Genomic DNA, 12,774 nt, shown 5'->3' on the forward strand with positions numbered 1-12,774 from the left:
ATCCAAATCTCTGACCTCATCCTGACTTTTCACCAGGGTCTGTATTGTGCGCTCACCCGTCTCGCCATCGATCATCATTCTCCTGATCTGTGGAGGGACAGGTACACCTTACTTACTTAACCCAACCCAAAGAACCACATCACGGTGCGACTCCACTAAGGTACCTCCACTTTAATGTCATTCTCCAGCTCGGCGTCCAGGAAGTCGAGGGTAACAGGCTCCTGAAATTTAGGATTCTACAAGAAAGAATTTTTAAAAAAGACCATGGAGGTGGGATTTTTATTGTGAAACTGAATTTAATGCCTGACACAATGAATAAAATCCATATGTGTGCAGTTAAGTCCAGCATTATTTGGACAAAAGATGAGTGTCAATTAAAATGTACATGGAAATAGAATATCCGATACCGAACAGTGCAGATATCAAATACGGCACTTTGACCTGGAGTTTAAATCTAAATACAAGTACCGGTGTAGAAAATCATTTAAGTCATAGTTCATTCCAAGTAACGTTGTGGTCTCATCCCAAAAGTCACGATACAATTCATTATTTTTCTATTTTGTTTCAGGTGTCATTTGAAATTATGAGAAGACATCAAATTTGCAAAATCACCGCAGCTCTCATGAATGACATTCCCTGGATGTTTGGTGTTTTCATCAGTGGTGGTCATAGCAAATTTGTCTTGCCGGGTGACAATTTGCAATGTCAATTGGTCAGCGTCTGAGCAAGGGAATGATCGACTTACAAAACCTGCAAAGCCTAAGATGCTAATATTTGAATGACACCTGAAACAAAATAGAACAAAGGAAGGTTATAGTGACTTTTGGGACAGCCTGTAAAGAGCTGTGTTTAAAACAAAAAACACATCTGTGTGCTTTTATGGTGGTATAAAATGAAATGTGAGCAGAATGACGGTGCTATTCTAGTGCCTGTATATGTGCCAGATGAGACAGTGCCAATGGGTTGAAGGGATATTAATATCCTAAAAAAAATATCAAACAGTTCACTTACATCACATTAAATGCACAGTTAAGACTTGTGTGAAATATTCAATGACACATTGAAATTGAATGAGTTCCTTACGTTTGTCGGTAAGTAAAAGAAAAAAAGTGCAATGAAAGACGATGGACCTCAGCATGAAAATGAGAGAAGGGGAAAAAAAAAAAGAATAAATGATCAAGCGCGAGCAACGATGCATGAGACAGAATAAGACATCAAACTTTGAAGTAATGCAGGGAAGGCTATAAAACAAACTAATGAAAGAAATTCAAAGACAGAGAAGAGCGAATATGTTGGAAACAGAAAATATATTTGACACATTCGAGGGGCCTATTTTTCTCCTAATTGTCTCATAATAAAAACACCATCCTAAAAAGTCACATTGGGAGTAACATCAACTATGAATCTAATGCTAACAAGGGTGTGCTAAAAAAACAACAACTATAAAATACTGTAAGCATACTCATCTATGGTTACTAAACCGAATGACTAAGTGCAAAACGCTGCAAGATCTCACCTCATGAAAAGTGACGGCAAACTTATTATATAGCCTTAGATTCCTGTTATGGATCCTTTTCTGGGAAAATCATGATAATGTGTTTCGTAAAATTGCTTTCAAATATGTATGGTTGGTGGGGTTGTCAAAATACAAGAGTGGCGTAAAAAATAAGTCCATAGGGATTCTGGCAATAATACTATACTTAGCATGTAATGTTTATTCCTCAGCTAAAAGCCCATAAAACTTTATACCCTTATGAATTCAATTGTCTGTCTAAAAAGTTTGGATAGAACTGCAAGGCTAACCTCCAGAGTACAATGCTGCAAAACATTAATGTAAGGTAATAGTTATGTTTAGACCAACGTCAAATATTTATCCGAAGCTTACCTTAAGAGCACAGTGTATTTTGGTGACACCTACCTTTGGCTGAAGATTGGGATGCAACAAGACATATCCGTTTGGATCGATGGCAAAATAGTATCCATTTGGACCAATCTGATGAAGCAAACATAGCGTGTGGGAAATTTAACAATCAGTAAGTTACCATGAATAAATCCAAAAAATATATCACAAATATGAACCAAGTCATATGACTTGACTTGCTTGAAATTTGATGGCAACTCAACTTTCTTGATTATATTCCGCAGTAACTTGCTTGCCGTTTGCACATATGTGACTTACTCCCATTTCTGATGACTTTTCCCTATACTGGCTTTCATGCAACCTCAAAAAAATGCACTTCAACTCACTGTGAAACGTGGCGTGAGCTTCTTGATGTCATTCAGTGACACGTCGATGCCCATTACACCGAGAATGAGCTGATTTTGATGCTGAAATATAGAAAAAAAGAGGAAAAACATCAGCTGGCCTCCACTGTTGACTCCTGCACATCTGTGATTATGTGTCAACTTCACCACACCTCGCCGTTCCTGTCGTCTTTGCTTTTGGTCTTATTGAAGACGGGAAGAGTCCCGGTAATAACCAGACCGAGTTCCTGAGTGAGGCACAAATACAACATGTTACCGTATATTACCCTAAATTTACTTCTTGTGCCTGCCCACAGATCATGTTTAAAATTAAACAACCACCTTGCTCTGTCTGCAGACATGTGATAATTAAATTTAGTGGAAATAATGAGAGTTCTCTGGACTGTTTCAAACTCCCTGTTGAGCAATATGACTACAGTTTCAAGATTACCACCATTGCCATGATTGTGTTTAATCATGTGCATTCAGACATTAGAGCACAATAGTAATGTCACACCAGTGCATCGAGGTACACATTGGTCCACTGCACTTGTTTGGCCTGCTTGTCCGCCAGAACCATGGGTCTGCCCAGGACATCCAAGTATTCCTAAAGTGAGGGAAGATAAAATATAAAAAAAACACTGACTCATGTCTGCAAGTAGGTTAGGATGATGTGTCAAGTACGAACTAAAATGACCTGTGTGTTAATTCTTATGGCTCCAATGGAGGGGATCTCATAGAAGTAACCTGGAGTAAATTAAAAAAATCAGAAGGAAGATGGCATATTGGAGACATTTTGAATGTGCACAGCGCTGCACCTTTGTTGGAACAGGCCATCCACTGAATGGGTCCTTTATCATAGTTGTGCTGTCCCACGGAGAAGGTGAAGATCCTCACCTACAGAAAACATTATGATGTGCAGTTTACTTATCAACTTGTTTTAAATAGTAGAAACTATGCTCTAAAGATGGATCTCATCATACGCAGAATATTGCTATTTTTTCAGTCATCTTGAGTAAGGGAAAAGCTAAATAACTCAACAGTAATGACATCAAGCTAACTGCTCTGTAGGCCATTTTTGTTGTGTTAGATAACAAATAATAAATCAACATATGATTTGAATCATTCAGCACAGCCATCAACGGTAGATTATGTGTATGGGATATTTTATAGTTTGCTGTTTCAATGGACATTTTCTTCAATTCTGGAATGACCCATAAAGGCAAACACTTTATGACTACAAGAAAATATATGTTGTCATGTGCGTGACCAACTTTTTTGTCAGCGTTGTATCTCTCCAGTATGGTCCGTGCTCGCTCTTCTCCTCCATCAGTAAACAGCATGATGATCTTATTACAGTTTGCTCTGCTTATATTTGTCTGTTCATACACAAAAACAGGAAGCTTCTTGGACTTTGGACTACATTGTGTTAATTTTTTTTGTTTTAATTTTTATATTATGAAAACCATTCTGAGTGATATATATAATAAGTTAGTCAAATGTCATGCTGAAACCACATGATGCGACATAAACTGTGCTAGTAGAAAAGCATCCAGCAGATGGCAGCAAAGATCAGGATAATACTACAGCTGTCATTTACCACCTTTTTCATGAGTATGTAGTAATATAGCGTCATTTGCATTTGAAAACGAATAAAAAATTAATAAAAAAAACATTACCCACATCAAAATTAATGCAAGAACTGCATCTAAAAAAGTTTAATTGCAACTCAGAGTAAAAAAAAAAAAAAAACATTTTTAACCAGTATAATTCTAAATAAGATGAAGTCGTCTATGATTAAATACACTGAAATAAAATTAAACAAGTGTTTATTCAATAAATACCAAAGCAATAAATACCAACATTTTCCATTGGTGAATTTATTTTATTTAGTCCCTGAAGAAAAAGAAAGCTTATAATGCTAAATTGAAAAGCTATTCAAATGACTAAAAATGAAATATTGAAAGGCGGTTAAACATTACCGTAGCGAGTTGCTCAAATGCAAATTCGAATCCCTTAGTGTAGTTGGTGATGCCCTTGGCGGTGATGTTTTGCACGGCATCCTTGAGCAGTTTCTTGTTCCTCACGTTGGCTTGAACCAGATGGTCGAAGCATGCCGTCTTCTTCACCATGGTGTTGAACTGTGAAACAAAAGCCAGGAATTAATAAATGACGCAGACCCGAAAGACACGCTGCTGTAATCAGAGAAAACACTGGGTCTTATGTGCCAGTTTGGATCGGTGCAATTTAGAATACATTTTCACATGTGCAACATATGCGTAAATGAAATACAGCGTGAAACATACACATGCACGAACACACATTCCGCTCCCACCTGGTTTTGGTTGCAGGAGCCAGTGGAAAAACAGACACATTCATCAAGCCTCGCTAATTGCTTCACATCCTTGGAGCACCACGACTAGGTACCCATGGCAACAAGATCGCAGCTACATTATAGAATAATGGTTATGCAGCAACATTGTCTTGATTTTGTTTTGATTGTTGGTGAATAAAAAATTGACGAAGCCTCATTTCCATACAGCTCAAGGACATCGACACCAGTCGAAGTGTGGTACCTCAGGGAACAGAGAGCCCTGGATTGTGCATTGGGTTGTCATATGATATTTTTTTTTTTTTTTTTTTTGGTGTGCATATATATATGTCCAAGTTTAGTCCAGCATGTTTGGGGCCGTGTTGTGCTCATGCCAGCACACAAAGCAGCCTTGCCCTGACGCACTTGATAATGCAGGGCATTATCGCAAGTCGTTTCTGCCTTACCCACCAGGTTTTTTTTTGTTTCCATTATGTCAGGCAAAATGTATTTTGTGCTAGGTGGCCGGCCTTCCCTTAATTTAATGCAAATGAGGGATGCCACGAGGGTTGACCGTGAAAAGTCTACTCCCATCCCACAACAGCGCACAAAGGCGCAAATGTCTCATTATGGCCAGTTCTACCAGCAAAATACTAAAACTACACGTTTGATAGTTTCTGTGTCACAAAACGCAATTAATATTCAGAGATTCTTAAAAATCAATCGGAATGCTGTAAAATTGTTTGGCTTTCAAGAGACTCTCTATTTTAAAAAATGGCTGGCAATGAAAGACGTAATATCATAATATTACGATCTTATCTTGGAGAAAGACAAAGTAATAAACTTTGTTATGACAAAACAAGTCTTTTATCTGTTAAACATGATGGCTTCATTCCTTTATTTTTTTCATAACATTCCCAACTGATGTCTCAGAGATATGTATAATGTTTTGATTCACATGCCATTCAGATGTAGTTTTGTTTAATTAGTTTTAGGATGATAAGGTGCGTGGATTTTTATTTTTTTACCTGGATCCACAAACCCTGTTTAATATTTTCATGCATTTGATGTCATGCAGAAACAATCCAAAATACAGTGTGCGTGTGTGTGTGTGTTCGCCCATGTGGGTTTACGCGCGAGTTTGTGTGCTTGTCCAACGGGAAGCCTTGAAGCAGCATCTCCTTTGACAAATACAGACAAACACATCTCTATTGGACTGAAAGGCCATGATCACATTGTCTGACAAAACACACACAGGCACACACACTAAATCAAGAAGACAGCAAATAGATGAACACAAACAAAACAGAGTTAGGCATAATGGCCCATGTTGCCGCAATCTATTAAAAGGAGGAGGAGGAAAGGGTGTGTGGGTAGTGAATATGGGGCAATTGGGAGGGTGTCATAGTGTGCCGAAATAAATGAGATTATGTTATGAGATATGTCATGTTTACACAGATGGTGACTATGCAGTCAGGGGTGCAGGGAGGGGCAATCGTCAAAGACCTCATCAGTGGTTTGTCAAACATGGAACTGAAGACATACAGTTTTAAAAGACTAAATGGCAGTGTGTTGGACTCAAAAATTAAATAAAACTAAACTGATGAAGACAATTTGTCGGATTTGAGGAATATGTATCTACGAGCCCACTGGTTAAGTGAGTCTTCATTGTTGCCCGTCTGCACTAAGTGCCTATCTGAAGGTAGCTATGGTATATTTTGATAGGAGGTGTTGTTTGGTTATTTATGATTTGATGATTATTATTTTATGTTTTGTCTTCAGTGCTTTGTTACAGCTGCACTCTATAAACTATGTAAATAAAGTTGAGTTGAATTGAGACTGACAAGATTTCCCAAGGGATCCAGGTACCTTTTTTATTAAGCAGCTGTATTCTTTTTCATGATGTGTGTCACTAATGTGTGGATGGTACATATCAATCTTCCGGGACTATATAATGTATTTAACTACTTTGACTAGATCTGAAAGTATTTAGGAAACCAGGTTTCAAGTGAACAGACGGCATCAAAAGTAGGAGCGAAATGAAAACGTGTGAAAAGGAAAAAAAAATGAGCACAAGTGAAGAATAGGAAGGACTAGCCAACAGGCGTTCCGCTGACCTACAACAGCTGTCGAGGGAGTGCATACGTGCATATGTGTGTGCGCGAGTGTCTTCATTGACCAAATGCCAACTTGGTCCCTTGGCTGCTGTTAATGTGAGAGAATTCATTGCTACCATTCGAAATTAATGACGCCGTGTCAAGTCCTGACACCTCCAGGTGGCACACACCAGTGTTAGAGGTTTTCGAGCAACCCCGCGAATGAAAACACAGACGTACTGAGACAGTAACTTCCAGACAAAATGATGACTTCTGATGAGTGTGACCTTAATTAATTTCCTGTTTTCTAATAGAATTGCGGCTCATATCAAGATAAACTTGAAAATGCAGTCACTTATATCTTGAGTCATTACTTGGAGAGCTCAGTATTTTTTACTTGGTGTCAGAAGTTAAAGAGCTACTGATTTAACATGAATAGTTTCCTTACTAAATAAACCCAGATATCTGCGAGTGTTCAGATGAAACTTTGTCTGCTCAATTCTTACAAACAGAGCCAAATGGACGGTAAAGGTCTTCTTAGAATCAACGTCCACTAAGAACCACGACACATTGTTTTCAGAACAGCAAAGCTTCCCAGTGGGAGTACAAAGTTCCAATCTGCAGGCTTCATCACAAGCACCTCATCTATGGCAGCCCACCACTATCGACAAACCACTCAGCCTCCTGATTGGTTCTTTGGCCGCTTAATCGCAAGTCTGGAAGGTTTCGAGAAATGAAAGTACAGCGAGTCTTGGGAGTGATTGCTCGATGACAAAAGAAGTGAAGGGATAGAATGGCAAAACATGAAAAAGGGAAAGTGGCAGAACTGTACATGTGCACATACATACGTATATTGGTCATTGATGCAAAGAGATAAATGGGGAGACGTATTTGAAATGACAAATAAATTGCTCCAAACTGAGGTTTAATTAGTTTAGTAGAACGCAAAGGTGGCAGGGAAAGTTGGCTAGATGTCACAATACTTTTGTGCATGCAGTAAATAAAAAGAAGGGGCGGCGAAGAGAGTGCCAAGTTTCATCCAGTACACCAAATAGAGCAGCAGGCGTTTCATTAAAGGCCTGCTTGAAGGTGGCCAGACGTGGCAAAAAATCTATACTTCATTACAACTCATCCATCTCTGGCAACCACTTGCGTGCGTGCGTGCGTGCGTGCGTGCGTGCGCGTGTGTGTGTGTGACAAACCAATAGTGGGGTGGAGTGGCTTTGCTTGCGTGTAAGCTTAACCCTTAAGAACCCTTAAGAAAAGACCCTTCCGAAAAATATCAGCGTTTCATCTTGTACAAACAGCACCTTTTTCTCCATTCAATATAGCCAAAATTGGCAAAAAAATAAAGTAAATGACCAAAAAATTGTCCCCGTAAATTCAAAGCATCTGAATCAGAACTCACATAAACCACATTGACGTAGTCGTCGTCCGACAGGGTCTCCAGCATCTCGCTAACGGACGTCCGGATCAGTTTGAGTGTCAGGCCGGAAACGCTGCCACTCCTGCAAAAGCCACAAGACAACATCAGTCTGCTGCACTTGTGTTTGTCAGATAAGAGCGATGGAAGGCAAGAGGGTAGCCTAGAGGGCACGGAGAAGTCGACAAATGAAATATGATCAGGGTAAATCATAAGGGGACAGACAGATCAATGACATTAGCGTAACTCACGCGTCCACCAGGATGAGCATGTCTTTGGGTGAGGCAGCTCCTTGGATGTACCTGCACACACACTTAACCAGTCAGCACAGTGGTAACTTGATTTACGAGATTAATTCACTTCCTAGCATCCCGTAGCACAAATCACATGTATCACCAATCATCTTTCCCCAGTGGAATGAATGGATATGCTATTAAGCGCTCCAGCTACCAACATATTGGGTAATGTTTTTTTAAACACAACAAATGGCACATTCATTTTTTTCCAATTCCACTGAACTTTGTCTTTGTTGTTGTTGTGTGAATGCTGGAATCAATCGGACAGACACAGAACATTGAAATTCTAACCTTAAATCGAAACCCTAATTTCAAATACTAGCCCTGGTTTGAAACCCTACTTTGAAACCTTAACTAATTTTAAACCCATATTTGAAATGGTATTTTGAAACCCCATCTCTAGTTTGAAGCCCTAATTTGAAACCCTAACCCTAATTTGGAATCCTGATTTGAAACACCAACCCCAGTTTAAAACCCTACTTTGAAACCCTAACTCTAGTTTGAAACCCCAAATTGAAACCTTAAGCCTGATTTGAAACCCTAACCCTAATTTGAACCCCTACTTTGAACCCCTAACCTTCATTTGAATTGCACTAAATGTAGTTTAAAACCCTATCTTATAATCCTAACCTTAGTTAGAAAGCTTACTTCAAAACCCTAGTTTGAAAGCTAACGCTAGTTTGAAACCCTACTTGGAAACCTGAATTTTTGTTTAAAACCCTAACGCTAGTTTGAAACCCGACTTTGAACTCCTTACCCTAGTTTGAAACTCTAACGTTAGTTTGAAACCCTAGTTAGAAATCCTAACCCTAGTTCAAAACCCTAACCCTAGTTTGAAATCAAAGTTGTCACCTTCACAGTCAATCAACGAGCCATTTTGTGCCTGGCCAAGCAGCAAGCAATGATGTCGTGCGTTCTCTTACCACGGTCTCCTGCGTACATCATACAGGTCAATTTTACTGGGTGTCTTGCGAGCATCCATCCATGGAGATGCTGCAGAACATGAAAAGTGTCTTTATTACACCTGTCTCGCAGCATTAGATATAATCACTAATTGCTCATTTTATTTACAACAATCTTCATGTCAAGATGTGCCATGTACTGTATGGTTCCAAAAACTGGCAGATTTCTGGATACCCTCTCGCATATCATTAATTTGTAGAACCCAGAATATAAATCATGACAGGACGTGCAGACTTCATTTAATTGCTTTGACAATCATCAGTTTGGTATTAGTGTGGGGAAGCATGGAAATGAGCACGCATGAGAGAGTGAACCCGCTCTTCATGCATGCTAAGTAGTATTTAAAAACACAGGGTAATAAAGTAGTCAAAGCCAGTGATCATTCCAGAATATTGCACATCAACCACTCTCGTGAGGCCGCACAGACGATGTCATGAATAGAAAACACAATGAAGCTTAAGCATGCATAATTGTTTCATATCGGACTGTGTTTTATAAGGGATTCTCCGTTGAGCCTTTGTGAGTAGTAATATGAGCATATTGCAGACATGGTGACTGGAGGGTCAAGGTCATCTGAATATAAAAACAAACACTCAAAATGTCAGGATTTGGTGTAGGGAGAGAAAATCCGAGTAGATCAATTTCCCGTCTGAATGGAACGGAGCCAGATCAAGTGGTTCAGGCATATGGCTACAATCCTGAAAGCTTTTCTGGTGAGTTGTATTTGGTACAATGGTCTCCACCATGTTGGGAATGAAAATTTGGTACCAGGAGGTGCAATCTTACTCTCATGCTTGCTTAGACCAAGTTGAGTGTCTGTGCAGGGTTGACAGCTGGTCTAGCACATATTGCATTACCAAATATGTCAACAGCGGGCATCAGATCTTCTGAATCACTGGATAATATTTTTCAAGTCATCTCACTGGGCAGCACAGCTATCTGTTCAACGCATGATAGTCGGATTAGAACCGCTGACCCTTTGGTCACTGAACGACCTGCTCTACCAACTTTGCCAAAATCATCCTAAATTGAATGTAAGGAGCCAATTTGATTGGCTGAGACTGAAGTCGACTCCCACAGCAGTGCAGCCCTCCCTTCTCGTAGATGCTCATCAGCGAGCCTAACAATCCTCAATACCTACTACATTGCTCTTAATTTAAAAACCTCTCTCTACTTTTTTTGCCTACCTGGGTAGTATCGGGCCAGACCGGTAGCGCTTCCAAACACCTGCCAAAGAAGTGTGGGATCATCCTCTCTGTTTTTCTTAAACACGTCCTCCAGTGCCTCGGTCCAGTTCAGCTCGTTCAGGACAATGGTTGCTAAAATCAAAGGAGAGATTGTGATGGACACTTTGTTTGTAAACAGACACCAGGGTACTTCCATGACTTGAAACGAACGAATGTGTCAGTAAGGACAATAACTCAAACAGATGTCGTAAATAATTGGACAGAGAAGAGCCAAGACTGCCTCCAGGGACAGAACTTGATGCAAACCTTCACAGGATTGCGAAAGACAATTCCTTACAGATGTATATAATGTAATAACGTAAAGTTGTAAAATCACTTATTTCTGAGTAATTTGGCAAAACAGTGGCTAGCCTGCTATCTAGCGCCAGAAGTGTGCTTTCTATTTTCCGTATGACTATAAAATCTTTTAAATGGAGATTTAAGGTATTCGACTACAACATCATTCAAGTCCTTCACTGTTTTCTCAATGTTTTCGCTTTGGTCAAAAACAATGTATATAACTATATATTTTTTATATTTGTGGTGCAATTGAAGAACAACTGAGCTCTGGTGAAAATCTCAGTAAAAATACACATCGTTATAATTTATAAGGTTCTACGAAGTGAGGAATAACTCGCGTGTATTTTTGATGAACACATTTGTATTCCCACTCAAAAATGAACCTGTTCATTTCCCACCTTGAAATAGCTTATAACCTGTGTGTGTATGCGTGTGCATGTGTGTGTGTGTGTGTGTGATAGCGGCTGATTGATAGTGTGTGTTGTGGGAGGCAACAGGCATTATGGATGCAGTGACACAGCACTTGGACAGCCCAGAGCCACGTAACACTCACAATGATGGATGAAGGGGGCCGCAACACTGGCCGCCCCCAAAATGGATCAGCCGTTCACTACACCTCCCCCCCCCCCTTTCCATTCTTCTTCATTTTTAGTCTCTTTACTGCCACTGAGGATATGATATTTGCACGTGCCTCATTTGCCTGACAGTAGGGATTACGTTAAACATTGCATTGTTATAACCGACACTTCCTCGCAAAATCTCAGACAAGAGCTGTATCAAACTCTGTGCCCTTAAAACTATAATAGGTAATAATCAGCATTGGTCATTTTCAAAATAATATTCATTTTCTGAGATTAATTTCTTGATGTTGTTGTGATGCATGGATGGAAAACATGACAAGAAAACATTTTCTGTGTTTTTTGTTGCTGCCAAAATTAAACCAATACTGAGGAAAATAAATAAATAATTCAAAATAAATGAATTCAAATATGATATAATAAGTTAGATTGCCAATTAATGAAACAAAAGTGATATGTTAAATATTTAATCCCATTTTTTTTTTTTTTACCAATTCAATGTCATTTGTTAATGGCCTTTCTGTAATGATGATGTGACATATTGACAAATGTCATTAAGGACACTCAGTCGTTATACTGTATGTGTATGGCTTTTTATTCTTAATTTTGGCACGGACGACAATCTCCATAGAGTAAAATGTTTTTTTCATCTCGATTTTAAATTTAAATTTGAAATTGTACGTGAGTGAAATTGATGGCTATTTATTGTATTGATTGTGACGTGGCTCATTGATGTGGCAAACAGCGACATTTGCATGCACGCCTCGCGAAACAAAAGTTAATGAAGCCTCGCTTTGCCAAGACTGGCAATTGCATTGTTTTTAAATTGAAACATACGTGTGTGTGTGTGTGTGTGTTCTGTGTGTGTGTCAGTGTGTGCATGCGAGTGTGCACATTATGCATTTACCTCATTAAGTCGGGAATTTTAAATGGGGTGAGATAAAATATCACTACAGCCAGCAGTGCATAATGAGAAAATTTCAAATTGCGTGAGGCTAAAAGTAACAATGGGGCAATAGAATAAAAAAACTTAGCATATAATCAGGATAACACGTACTCATTATATTGCATGGATTTTGCATTGAAGCCAGGTATTAATTCAAACCATTGGTGACTATAATAACATGAATTGGATGACTAACTGACTGAACGTGGTTAATAACTATGACCGTGTCTGCCAAATCTCTCTGTGGAGCCCACCTCCCACTTTAACCAGAAAATCCAATTTCACCCCCCTGGCCGAGAAAAGCCTATTCCTGGAACATTTATGGGGTGGAGATCAAATTGAAGCCTCAACAGCGTACAAATGTCTTCTTTTCACTTCCGAGCGCTCACAA

The 12,774-nt window shown here is 39.2% G+C and overlaps 1 protein-coding gene across 4 annotated transcripts in view; it reads right to left on the reverse strand.

Annotated features, from left to right (window-relative positions):
- Positions 1 to 12,774, reverse strand: part of cacna2d1 (calcium voltage-gated channel auxiliary subunit alpha2delta 1) — a 56,576-nt gene that overhangs the window by 17,165 nt on the left and 26,637 nt on the right. For 3 of the 4 annotated variants that reach the window (XM_088378808.1, XM_088378806.1, XM_088378807.1), the window contains exons 7-20: positions 10,521 to 10,652; positions 9,294 to 9,363; positions 8,326 to 8,376; positions 8,060 to 8,159; positions 4,227 to 4,385; positions 3,519 to 3,623; positions 3,063 to 3,141; positions 2,942 to 2,991; positions 2,762 to 2,851; positions 2,418 to 2,492; positions 2,248 to 2,328; positions 1,919 to 1,993; positions 165 to 236; positions 16 to 87 (exon numbers count right to left, since the gene is read on the reverse strand). In XM_088378808.1, coding sequence (XP_088234934.1) covers positions 16 to 87; positions 165 to 236; positions 1,919 to 1,993; positions 2,248 to 2,328; positions 2,418 to 2,492; positions 2,762 to 2,851; positions 2,942 to 2,991; positions 3,063 to 3,141; positions 3,519 to 3,623; positions 4,227 to 4,385; positions 8,060 to 8,159; positions 8,326 to 8,376; positions 9,294 to 9,363; positions 10,521 to 10,652 — 1,211 coding nt within the window. Of the gene's footprint in view, positions 1 to 15; positions 88 to 164; positions 237 to 1,516; positions 1,577 to 1,918; positions 1,994 to 2,247; positions 2,329 to 2,417; positions 2,493 to 2,761; positions 2,852 to 2,941; positions 2,992 to 3,062; positions 3,142 to 3,518; positions 3,624 to 4,226; positions 4,386 to 8,059; positions 8,160 to 8,325; positions 8,377 to 9,293; positions 9,364 to 10,520; positions 10,653 to 12,774 lie in introns of all 4 variants that reach the window. The other variant, XM_088378805.1, reaches the window with a different exon arrangement.

This window comes from Syngnathus floridae, chromosome 6 (genome assembly GCF_059516105.1).
Source record: "Syngnathus floridae isolate MCC-2025c chromosome 6, RoL_Sflo_1.0, whole genome shotgun sequence".
Taxonomy (NCBI): domain Eukaryota; kingdom Metazoa; phylum Chordata; class Actinopteri; order Syngnathiformes; family Syngnathidae; genus Syngnathus; species Syngnathus floridae.